Below are 12,733 nucleotides of genomic sequence, written 5' to 3' on the forward strand. Positions count from 1 at the left end.
AGGAGGAAAAACATTCAGTGCCTAAACACTGGAATGTGGAAATGAAACTGTGCCAGGCATGCTATCATTAATTTAATGCCTCTCATGGACTGGGGACAGGGTACTATTAAAAACAACCGAAACACTTGAGCATTTTTATTTTACTTTTGGAAAAATGACGTGTGGTCCTTTCCTTTCCCTTGCAGGTTTAAGTTGGTTCACGTGGGGTCAGCCCAGGAGAAGCAGGCTGTCTTCTGCAAGAGAGTGTCACCGATTTTCACCCACCTTTCTTTCACCCACCCCCCGCCGGCTTTCCCACTTTCTCTGAACCCCCATCAGAAAGCAGGACTCATCTGAGTTGTCACTGGGAACTCGGAGGTTTTACTCCTGCTGGTTTTCCTTCTAAGGACAGGGATAATATAATAGCGGGGCCTCTGTTCTTAGCCTAGAAATCAGGCAGCAGGGAATGGGAAAGATCTGAACCATTTGCTACAGAACTAATGCTCTCGAATCTAGGGCACAGGGCTCTAAAAGAACCAGGGAGCCTATGATCGGGTTCCCAGATTAAAAAAGGTTCAGGAGATTGTTACAAGTTGATCCTGTTATTGGCGAAGAGACCTGCCTCCCCACTGGATCCCAAGAAAGCTGTTAGAAAGAAAATCCAAATCGCCCCAGTCTGGCGTACATGGAGACGACTTGCTTTCAATGGAGCTGAGCTTCTTCTCAATAAATCTCGCTAAAGAAAACTCCAAGAATCTGGCTCGGGAAAGGATCGGTGTTGGCTTTAGGCAGCTGAAAGGTGGGGGTTCGACTCCATCCGTTCCTATCCATTCAGCATCTGGCAAGGGTGGGGCCTTGCCTCCTGCCTTTGCTTCCCCCCCTCTCCCCCAAGAATTTAGTAATGTTCGAGGGTGGCCACATTCCTATAATATCAAACAGGGACATGTGGAATCTTGCTGGAGAACGGAACTGGATGCGGCAAAAAAAAGGAAGGCAGATCTTTGTCTCCAGGTGAAGTGGAGGAATGGCGTGGGGTGAACTCCCCATCAACTGCACCCTCTCTCCAGTTTCCGTAGCGTTTCTCCAGTGGGCGCAGCCCCCAGGCTAGGTAGATGTGTAGATTAGGGGATCTTGCTTGGAACAGAGACTGGATAACGCAGAGTCATATGTTCTGCTCCTTTGAAGGGGAGCTTCTCGGTGGAATAATAGCCCACCACTTCGGGGATGCTGTTGAAGAGGCCACCGGCTTGGTCCAAAGTGTATTTGTGATCCTTCGTTTGGGCCACGATGATGTGAACGCAACCCTGGCTTGTCCTGGGAGGTGGAAAGAAGGCCAAAACACAACAACATTAGTGAAGACAACCCTGAGATTGTTCAGTTTCCCTATCAATCCTTCCAGGTTATATTTTGGGGTGCTTTGGGGGGGCCATGTCCCAGCTTAGGAATTCTTTATCTGCTCCCTTCTCTGAGCTGGAGCCCAAGGGTGCCTCATTTATGGCAGAGTCTTGCTCAACAAGACCAGGACATTCCTTTTGTTAGTGAGGAAAACCCACGGGATTTTCCCCATGTCTCCAGCTTTGGAATCTTAAATTTGGTCCTGATCTGGTTTTGGATTCACTTTGGTGATTTTTAATTGAGCCCAACGGTTCGGTTTTGGCCTCCGACGGTTTGCTCCCTCGCCAGTTGGATAAACAGCACCCCGCGCGTGGTGGCACAGGGTGGGTTGTGTATACTTGGGGAAAGGAAAGACTGAGCAGCATGCCACCTTCATCCTTTCTTTTTTAAAGCATGTTGAAATTGGCTACTTGTATTTTCAAGCTGGGGAAAAGGGGAGCCAGTGAAAGGAATTCATCCAGAATGGGCGCCCACGTATCAAACGAGGGAAGGAGAGAATCAGAAGCTGGCAAACTGTTTTCTGTTGACTTCCCAGCCTTCCTTTCTCCTAGCTGAGCTCCAAATTCTCAATCCCCGCTCCCCACTCTCTTTCTTTCCCTGATTGTTTCAAAGGCCAGCATCCTGAGGAAGGAAACCAGGTCACACCCAGCCAGCAGCCCCGGTTTGCAGCCAGGGAGGAGTCAGGACTGGAAAAGGCAAAGGGCTGGAAGGGGCAGAATAGCAAAGGGAAGGGTGCAAAGATGGGGGGGGGGTCCTTTTTCCTTCTTTAGCTGCCCCCAATAAAAGAGTGATGGAGGAAGAAGGAAAAAGTGCGGTGCATGGAAAGTGAGCTCAGCTTGCATGAAGAAGGTTGCCATCCCCTGGCCCAGTCACCGTGGACAAATTCCCAGCTCCCCAGACCCCGTTCTCGAGCCAAGCCAGGCCTTGGCTCACTCACTCACTCACTTGAGGGCGATAGAATACTTGCTGGGGCCCATCTCGCTGGTGCGCACAAGGTAGCCCGCCTCTGGGCACAGCTGCAGCCGGCTCTCGGCCTCAGCTCGGGTGATGGAGCCATGGAACCAGCTGCAGGGAAGGGCGAACATGATTCTAGGGTGATTATCCTGCCCACCCTCTTCTGGGGTAGGTCCGTCAAAGTGGGCAGTTCCCAGAATTCTCAGCCAAGGTTCTGCTGGCTGGGGGATTCTGGGAATAGATGTCTTGACCCCTCCTGCATGCCTTTTGAAAGCCCTAGATCTGCTGGCTGGGGAATTCTGGGAGTTGAAGTCCACCCCTCTGAAAGTTGCCGAAATTGAGAAACATTGCCCTAGATTTTTATTGGGAGCAGAGGCAAGTGATGGGCAGCTCATGGGCTGCACGTGGCCCTCAGCTTAATTTCAAACTTTCCACCCCATAAGAAAATGGCAGGTAAAAGGGATCAATCCCTTCCTTTTTCCTTTGCTGGTCAGGAGACAAAGAAGAGGGAATGGGAAAGGAAATCAGAGACAGAGTGCAAAAGAGGGAAAAAGATGTGCCACGGTGCTCCTGACCTGCCCACTCCCTGCTTCAGCCCCACCCACAGTGATGATGATGATGATGATTTATAAGGGTCGCCATATCAAAATATCCAAGAAGAAAACCAAGTTGCCTGCTTTAGAATTCGGGCTTCTTAGAAACCAAAAGGGTCCCTTTCAAACAGTAAACCTTCAAACCCAGTTCACTGTTTCCCAGAACACTCTTATGCCCACTTCCTGAAGAGCTCTCCAGCCCAATGAGGACTAGCAGCTTGCCTCAAAAGGGGAAAAACAGGTAGGATGAACCTTGTGGGGGCAAACGGACAATGCTTGGGAAGTGCCAAGGATGCTAGGCCTGACCCCGGGCGGCTTACGGCTGTTTCTCCAGGACGAGGGCCGAATCCACCCGTTCTCCGTCCGTGCCCGGTTCGATGCCCGCGGGGGATTTCACCATCTTAGACGGCCAGCTTCTCCGGCAGGGGTGATGCTGCGGTGGCAAGGTAATCATCTCAGCAGCTGCCATGGTCTTCTCCGAACCCTCAAACTGCCCTGGAAGGGGAGAGGAAGGACGCACAAAGACTGTGGCTGTGAACGCTCAGCCCCAACAGATAGGAAGACCCTCCATGCGAGGGCTCTGAGCTCGCTCCTCCGCAGACAAGCCAGAACGCGAAGCCAAGGTTGTCCGTTCACATCCTGATGATTTAGCATATGAGCAAGCCGAGATTCCCTGGTTAGATACTGGCTTATGCAGAAAGGCGAAGGCTGTTTAGGTCCCATGCACAAGCAACTGGGCGTTGAAAACAGCTTTCTACTCCATCCCGGAGGAGAGAAGGCAGAATTTTAGCGTATCATTGCACCCCAACCTAGACTTGGACTCCCTAATGAACCATCAGTCCAGATTTCTCTTTCCTACGTCCTCTTTTGGAACTGATTGCCTGTAGGAAAGCCGCCGCTTGCCGGGGGCGATCAGCCCGCCCTCCGTTTTGTCCAATACGGTCCCTCTCGCCCCATGTCCAGCCTCCGCTCTTCCTACCTGAGAGAACTTTGACAATCTGGTCTTCCTTCCACTCCCATGGCTGTTCGTACTCGGCCGGGGGGCGCTCATCGTTCGAAGGGAGGCGGATCTCGAACCTGGACCCTGTCTCGGCCGGCTCGTAAGGGGTATCGTAGAGCTGCAGGGGTTTTGCAGTGGGGACTTTGACAGCTGCGTCGCCCTTGGTTCCTGGTTCATCCAGAAGCAAGACAGTTTTCCCTCCAAAGGGGTCTTTGGACCCACGTCTCCGGATTTCTGTGAGCAAGAAGCAGGGTGGGTTTATTGTGGGTTTATTGTGGGTTTATTGTGGGTTTATTGTGGGTCAGAGTTGTGGAAAGATGAATGCTCTTGGCTACCCTGTTCTATGCCCAGGTGGGAGGGTCTTTTAAATATATATGCTTTCATCTCCCACATTTCTACCCTTAGCAAGCAAATTTGTACCCATTTGTTGCACCGCCGGCGTGCTTTTTTTTAATAAAATCAGCGCGAAAGAACTCACCATCGCTGCACGGAATTTCCCTTAGTGTGTATTTTTGGAGCACTTTCTTCCCAGATACAGCTCTTCCTAATTGTTCCTTTTATGCTTTTGGGCAGTGTTTCTCAACCATGGCAACTTCAAGCTGTGTGGACTTCAACTCCCAGAATTCCCAGCTGGCTGGGGAATTCTGGGAGTTGAAGTCCACACAGCTTGAAGTTGCCAAAGTTGAGAAACACTGCTTTTGGGTATAGATACACTCCTCCCAAACCATGGGTGGGCACATTTTAGCATGAAACTTTCCCAACGTGATGCTTGTGGGACCTAAAAGTTTTATTTACTTATCTGCTCCCCACCTTCCCAAACAGACATATTTGGAAACCCCGTTTTCTGCGTCAAAACACGTATCTGAATAAGAACTGGCCCTTCCTGGGAATGCTGGAATATCTCGCTTGCACCTCGTTTTCCCCAGAGATTCCAAAATTGAATCCTCTTGCCCATTCTTAGTTTGCAGGGCCAAAGGGGCACTCTGCGCATGTTCAGAAGCCCCGTCTAAACCCAGGCCAGTTTGCAAGGATGGGTCCACGCAGGAGGGTCAATGTGAGCCGAAATGTGGTAGATTGGACACTAATTCCTCAACTGCTTCCATCCCATCCGTGTCTCCCACCACCCAGCCAACAATGCCTTGCTTTATTCCGGCTTCCGGCGCTAAAATTTCCTGTTATTCTGTACAACTGTCTCAGCAATGGGTGGGGATGTGGGAGTACAGTTAACCCAGGCAAACGTCCAGCTTGTGGGTTGGCACTCCAGCTTTGTGCTAGTTTTGTATCGTTGTGGCTTTTTAGTGCCGCCGTGTGTCGCAAACTAAAGTAGCCTCTTGATTATCAGGAAAGGCCCTCTCCATCTCTTACCATTGTCTAAAGATAAGAGGGGAAAATCTAAAACCAGGATGCGGTTAAAGTTTGGGGGCGGAGGGGGGGAGTGCCAAAAAAGGTGCCACTAAGCACATACAGAATCCCCCTTGACCTGAAAAACAGAGCCATCACAGCCAGTTATGTTCCAGCGCTGTGCCATGAAGAGGTAGACTGAATTTCCCCATGAATTTCCCCAATTTGCTGGGGTCTCATCCACTCCAGGGCTGAATGGTAGGGCCGGCCGTTCTCTACGCTAAAATGTGATTTTCGTTGCAAAATCACAACCTCCCTCCCTCTCTGCTGCTGGCAATACGGGAGCTAACGCTCCAGTCCTACTTTGCAAGGCTGTTGTGCAAAAAGGGCAACTTGGAAAGAGCTAACCCGCTGCGTTCACCCCCAGTGAAAAGGCATGTAAAGTTTGAGAATCTTTCTCATTTCGGCTTGGCTGGGTCCAGACAGTGCAATAATTCTACATTATTCTTCCGAATAATGATTTTGTCTTAATTTGGAAGAACGCAGAGCAAAATCACGGCCTTTGGGGGAATTAGATTAGATTCCTAACCTAACATTCTCGATGCTTTGGAATTAAAAGTTTGCCCTCTTTTCCGATACCCCATTTCCTATTTTCTTACTGCAAAATCACTCCCTGCAGGACGGGGTGCCTGTGAAACGCAGCTGCTCTTACCCCCAACAAAGAAATAGAGAGAGAGAGAAAAAACACACCTTCTGCCTTATCTCTTTGAGCAGAGGGGAAGGAAACAGAATAAACTTCCTGCCCTGATTTTCTCTCCTCCTTCCTCCTATCGCCCTCTTTTCCTCGGGCCAAAATAACACCGCTTGACCCTTCGGACATGCCACCATATTCAAAACACTCTGATTCTTTTTCCCCCAAGTGACTTCCAAGCTGGCAGCTCAGTGGCTCACAGTCGGTGCACCTTCACAATTTGCAAAATTACAGCTCTGCACAGTTTTAAATGTACAATTCACGAAACACAATTTTGTGCCATTTTAAATTTACAGTGCTCCTTCTATTTCAAGCCATCGCGCTGGGGATTTGGGGCCTGGCGTCGTACGAGCCCAGGTCAGATACCCCCAGCGCGATTGTTTGAAGGAGGAGGAGAACTGTGAATCCCGTGCCAGTCTTACGGGGCGGGAGCAGGACCAGATTCCCTGGTCCCTGAAAGGCAGCACAGGGATACTCTCTAGGAAATGTTAGCCATAATGCAACTGACATTGGAGAAAATAGACAGCCGTGGCGATCAGCCATCCCCGTGGATCAGTTGCATTGCCTTGTTGAAAGTCACGACTTCTAGTGGCGGGGAGTTCCACTGTTTAGCTGCATGCGCGGCAGATTTCTGCTTGCCCAGGGCAGTGGGGTTCAACAGCCCTAGCCACTGCTCAGCATGCCCCCCTTTCCCCCTCCAATTCTCTTATGCCTCCTACAACAACATCCAAACTTCAGAAGAAACGGTTAATTTGCTAAGTTCGTTTAATCTGCTTTCCCGACTGCGACGGGGTCAGGAGGGGGCAGATGATTTGTTTTACCCTCTCCTTAAGCGTGGCTTTCTTGGAGAAGGAAGACAAGACCACCCATGTCTGTTGAGCCCAGCCCTGATTTAAACCACAACATGGTCTGCTGGTTGTCGACTTAACACCCTGCGCAAAGACATCACCACCATGGTCTGTCTGCTGTAGCTGAGGGCCTAGTGGTTCGTGCGGAACAAACCATGGTTAAGCAAACCAGGGCTTCACGTGTGTGGATGCAAGGGCGAGGCCGCCTAACACCTCAAGAGGACATTCTTCTCTGCAGTTTTTCCCGCGTACCTGACCATTTGGGGGCCAAAGGGAAAAAGTTTGAAAGCGGCTTTTATTCCGCCCCATCCCTTCCGAAACCCAACCACCTTTACCGGTTATCATCTGCTGGGCATCGTACGGCTCCATGTAGCCATCATTCTCTTCCAACCGTTCAGCATCTCTCTGGCCCTTGGTCTGCTTGGCATCGTAAGGATCAGCGTAATCTTCCAGAATTATGACCTTCCGAAATTATAAAATTATCGTCAATTGATGAAATCCCAGGTGCCTGCGAGGAATTTCTGTCTCAGCATCCAGCAGATTAAACTCCTGCAAGGAAAAGCCTTCAAGAAAAACCCTTTGGAACCAGATGCTTTTCAGCTTTGCAATCCAGATTTTGTCCCCGCGCAAACCGTTTATCATAATCATGATCATGATTATTATTATTATGAAATTTATACACCGCCCATCTCACTATAAAGGTGACTCTGGGCAGCTTGCAAAGAAAAACTTTATAAAAACTTTGGGACCCAACTGTCCTGACTGAAATATAGCACACTTTTTTGAGGGAGTTGGGTGGTGGTGAAATTGGAAATATAAATAAAATAAATACTGTATTTCTCCTGAGTCTATTTCTTCTTTTGCAGAAAGTTTCACTTGAGAAAATGAGATGGGGGGCTGTGGATGCCATAAACACCGCCTGGATCCCCTTTTTTTTAAAAAAAGCCAAATTTGGTAGGCTTTGCCCGCCTTCCTTGCAAACGGGAGAAGGCAACCCCAACTTTTTAAACTCCAAATTAAATAACGGCAAAGCTTGTTGGTTGAGAATCAATCAACGGCCACTCAAGAGAATGCAAGCCCCCTAAATTTACACCCCCCAAACATTCTCACTCCAGAAACTAACAATTGGACCCTCACCGTTTCCTGCTTGGGCTTCTCCGTTTCGGCCGGCAGGACTGAGCTGGGATTCGGAGCCGATCCAGCAAAGTTTTTCCCATTCTTCTCCTGGGCATTGACTTTGATGAGGCGGTTGATGTAGGTCCCACAGGTGGGGTTGGCTTTGGGGGGCCCCCAGGCCGGATCCTCCGAAGGGGCCCCCTCCACACGGGAATTCTTGCGCATTTTCCCCGCAGCGGCCTGCAAAAGGCCTTGGAGGTTGTCCCGTGACAGGCGGCTATTCCCCCCATCTTTCCCGGGCGCCAGCAGAGTCCTGGCACCGCCCAGCTCGGTGGCTGAATTTTTCCGGTTCTTCCCGGGCAACGAACTTGCCTCTGGCGAGGCTAAGCCTTTGCGGGAGGTGCCGCCCGATTTGCCCAGGTGATGGTGAGTGGCACCCGGTTTGGGGCGATCCGAGACGGTTTTCAGATTCGCTGGGAATTCCTTGAACCACTTGGCGGCCATTGGAGGAGCCCAGCGGGCCAGACGGCCACTGAGCGTGGAGAAGCGCCAAGGGGGCCGTAGACCAGCAGGAAGACCGGGGAGCCCCCCCAAGACTGGCCAAGGCTTTGGGGGGCGGCTGCGGACGGGGCCTGCAACCAGCCTGATGCCACCCTCTGCCCCGGCCAGGGAACTTCGCCGCGTTTGCAGAAGGAGAAGGCGAAGCCCCACAGCAGGCAGCTACCAAAGGCATTCCCCAGATTATGAAATCAAGGAGGACCCCCTCTCCTTAGGATGCCCCCCCTCCCAGGGGACCTCCGGCCTCAGATCGAATTCAAAAGCAGGATCCCCAGGTGGCGTCAGGCCTGAGAGAAGCCCCTCTTCCGTAGCTTCATCTTTGAAGGCGACTCGCCCAGCCGAAGGTTGCCCTAGGTGAGCAGGCAACGGATCTGGTGGATCTTCAGGAGGGGTTTGGATCCGACGCTGCAATGGAGAAACAGACGGGGGAGTCATTTGAAAATATGGGGGGCTGAGAAAGAGAGAGATCAAAGAGTCTGGGGGGGGGGGTGGCTAGCTAAATCTAATCCCACTTTTTCAACCCAGGCTTTCTTTCAGAAGAGACCCAGATTTTTCCTCCGTTCATCACGCCTAACCGGGGAGGGGGCCTTTCTCCCCTGGGGGGGAGTGCAAAAAGGGTCTTTCTCCCCCCCACAAACAAGAGGTGTGTCAGGACCCCCCCTCCAGCTCTCCAAAGCAAAGAGATGGGAGAGGCACCTTTGCAAGGGTGCCAGTCCTATAAATTTGGGGATGCCCGTCCCAGGGGCCCCACCCTCTTTCCCCAGCCCGGGGGGGGGGGCGCCCCCTCCCCCTCCAGCCAGCCGCAATCCACTTGCCCCCGCGCGGTCCGCTGCGAGACTCCTCTGCGCTCCGCTGGCAGGCGCTCCGCTGGCTCGCCAGGCGCTGCCCGGGGAGGGAGGCCAGAGGGCAGCCGGCCCGCCCAGATCCGGAGGGGGCGGCTCGGATAAGCCCGGACAGGGATGCGGGGGGCGGGGTGGTGGTTGCGCGTACGTTGCGCGCCGTTCGTGATGGGGAGACGCTGGAACGGAGCTGATTAGGAAACTTTGCAAAAAGAAAAAAAAAAACTTCGGGGCTGAGCTGAATGTTTTTTTTTTTTTTTTTGAGGGGAGGGCATTTTCGCCCGGCCGTCGGAAAAAAAAATGCATCACATAGTTCAATGCAAACCTGGTCTGGGAGGGCGGGGGGAATGGAGGACGGGAAGAAGAGGAGGAAGAGGAGGAGGAGAACGGGAGGGGGAGGGGGAGAAGCGTGTGAGTGCGCACACACTCCTCCCGCAGACCCCTAATTTATATTGAGAGTCACCCAGAGATGCCTAATATGCAGACACAAATATATCTTAATATATGTGTGTGTCTGTAATAAATGCATATACGCGCACACACATTCCTACCTATCTAACGCGTAAGGACCTGAACACATACATTTATAATTTATATATACAGACACACGCATATTTACATTCCTACCTATTGAATGGACATATACAGACGTGCACACATGCATTGATCGTATCTCCACGGGGCTACCCTTGAAGAGCATCCGGAAGCTGCAGCTGGTCCAGAATGCGGCCGCGTGGGCAATTCTAGGTGCCCAAAGATTGGCACGCGTAACACCTTTACTGCGCGAGCTGCATTGGGTGCCAGGCTGCTTCCGGGTGCAATGCAAGGTGTTGGTCACCACCTTTACAGCCCTACATGGCACGGGGCCAGGCTACCTGAGGGACCGTCTCATCCCCAACGCATCGACCCGTCCCACTCAATGGATCGCGCAGAGAGGGCATGCTGCAGACCAGGGCCGCAACTGGGGGGGGGGCGGGTGGACAACCGGGGCATGTGCCGCAGGGCACCACGCTGGTGGGGTGCCAAAATGAGTGCTGGGGGGGCGCCAAAATGGGCGCGGAATCCATGTTTGCCCCCGGTGACACAGACCCCAGTTGCGGCCCTGCTGCAGACCCCCATCTGGGGGAGAATCCTGTCTGGCAAGGTCCAGGAAGCGGCCTTCTCTGCCAAGGCCCCCGCCCTGTGGAACACGCTGCCCCCCCCCCGGAGATGAGACAAGCCCCCTCTCTCCTGGACTTCCATAAAAAACTAAAGACCTGGTTTTGCCAGCATGCCTGGGGTGGGAAGGGGAATAGCCAGGCCTGGGGAGGGCTGGCGCCCTGGAATGGCCCTTTTGTACTCCCATCTTCAGCCATCTAGATTGTATTAGGTTATTTTAAAAAATAAAAATAATTTTAAAAAGATTGTATTGCGTTATTTTAACTTTTACTCATATTTATATTTCTTGCACTATTTATAGTTGTGCTGAGTTTTAGATTGTATTTTTACTGTAAACTGCTCAGAGTCCTTCCTTGGGGGCGGGGGGGGGAGATGGGCGGTGATAAAATTTGATAGACAAATAAAATACATACATACATATATTCACACATTCATACCTCCCTAATGCGTGTCTGTGTGTGTGTGTGTGTGTGTGTATTAAAAAAGACGTGAACACACAGGGACCCGCCCCCCGTGTATAGGCTTTACACACAGTCCCACCTACCTAATGCTCACATACATTTATTGTGTACACAGACACAAACACACGCGCGCGCACACACCATCTGAAACTGGCACGAAATCCCAAAGGGAATTTGCAGGGGAAGAAAGAGGAAAGGAAGGGCGGGCAGAGAGAAAGGGGCGCGTGGGTGGGTCGGTGGGCGTCTTCAAGGCAACGTCCACAGCCGCGGATCTGCGTTCCAATTCGGATCCACTCCGAATTAAACGAGCGCGGGGCTCTCCCATCAGCGCGGGGGGGGGGGAGAAGGCGGGGCGTGGCGCGCGCCGTCGCAAAAGCGGCGCTGCCTGGGAAAAGGGCTCTGCGCTTGGTCCGAATCTGCGCCGGTTTTGTCTCCCCAGGTGAGCAATCCGGAGTGAGTCCCTTTCTCCTCCGGGCCCATTGCAGACGCCCCTTTGCAAGGTGGGGGGGGGGAGACCCGGGAAGGCGTGGCGGTTACGCCTTCATCTCTGCCTTTTGCAGTACCAAAAAGAAACTTTTTCCCTCTAAAAAACGGCCCAGCTGCAAAAAAAACCAAAAACCGCCTTTTGGGTGAAGAAAAGGACGGATAGGCTCTGCCCTCAGCCAGGCGTAAGAATAACCCCACTTACTGCACGTTGCTTAACTTGGCTCAAATAACAAATATACCTGCAGTAATTATATTCCCATCTTTCCTAACCATGGTCCCCATAAGCCGGAAGACTACAATGCCCATCATTTTGTCCCCAGGCCTTTCCTTCTCCCTCCCTTTCCTCTTTCTTCCCCTGTAAATTCCCTTTGGGATTCACATGGGGTGTTTGTGTGTGTGTAGACTAGAGAGAATTGTGGTAAGTCTCAGTTGCTTTCATTTCACATTCCCCTTTTTTTTGCAGGGGGGGGGAGAGATGTTTAATCCTAAATCTGTATCAAATATTTCTATTACAGTGTTTTATATCTTGTTATTTGTGTTTATTTTTTTAAGTATTTGGCTTTCTTCTTTCAGGTTCAGTTTAGAATGGGAAGGAATAAAATTATTATTATTATTATTATTATTATTATTATTATTATTATTATTATTATTATTATTATTATTTTAGGGTGCCTTGCTGAACCCCGTGAAGTCTCTGGAGCAAAATGTGAGTAGCTGGATCAACCAAGGGAAATAGTTTAAAAAAAGGAAACTGCTTAGGATTAACGCATTTTGCACACATTCCTTTCACAGCTGTGGGTTTTATTTAAAAACAACGACCCTGCAAAGCCGGGGGGGGGGAATAGTATGACATCGCATTTAATGCAGAGGGTGGTCCTCTGTTTCCAATATTTTTTCCTTCTTCCGGGCTGCAGCAATGTCTTAACTATTTTTGCAGATTCCTGGCTTGTTAGCAGCAAAGCAAGAACTGTGGTTGGAAATAAACTGTGGTTTAGGGTTAGCAGTCTTCTCTGTCCAAGGCAGCATTTGCTCCAGGATGTTTCCTTGGTTTTGGGGTGGGTGGGGCTGAAGCAGGTGGGGGCTGGAGCCTGAAAGAAGGTGGGTCACCCAGTGCTGGGTTCCCACAACACGATTAACCAGGTTATAACGTATTAAGGGGGGGTGACTTTTTCAATTTAGCCGGGCTGAGTGTGTGACAGTGCAAAATGAGGCTGCAAACCTGGATTTTTCTGACTTGCTTTCCAGGGCAGGGCA

General features: G+C 51.1%; 1 protein-coding gene across 1 annotated transcript; it reads right to left on the reverse strand.

Annotated features, from left to right (window-relative positions):
* Positions 1–658: 658 nt before the first annotated feature.
* Positions 659–8,755, reverse strand: SHE (Src homology 2 domain containing E). Its single transcript, XM_063316869.1, has 6 exons — positions 7,999–8,755; positions 7,197–7,323; positions 3,901–4,155; positions 3,242–3,416; positions 2,320–2,439; positions 659–1,293 (listed from the first exon to the last, which is right to left on the reverse strand). Exons 1-6 carry the CDS (start codon positions 8,479–8,481, stop codon positions 1,101–1,103), a joined length of 1,353 nt encoding a protein of 450 aa, XP_063172939.1. The 5' UTR covers positions 8,482–8,755; the 3' UTR covers positions 659–1,100.
* Between the last annotated feature and the right edge of the window lie 3,978 nt (positions 8,756–12,733).

Source organism: Candoia aspera, chromosome 17, assembly GCF_035149785.1.
Source record: "Candoia aspera isolate rCanAsp1 chromosome 17, rCanAsp1.hap2, whole genome shotgun sequence".
NCBI lineage: Eukaryota > Metazoa > Chordata > Lepidosauria > Squamata > Boidae > Candoia > Candoia aspera.

Coding starts and splice junctions, on each gene's coding strand:
- SHE (XM_063316869.1), bottom strand. CDS start 8,481: ATGGCCGCCAAGTGGTTCAAGGAATTCCCAGCGAATCTGAAAACCGTC. Junction 7,324..7,998: donor AGAAGCCCAAGCAGGAAACG/GTGAGGGTCCAA, acceptor TAATTTCGGAAG/GTCATAATTCTGGAAGATTA. Junction 1,294..2,319: donor AAGTATTCTATCGCCCTCAA/GTGAGTGAGTGA, acceptor TCCACCTCCCAG/GACAAGCCAGGGTTGCGTTC.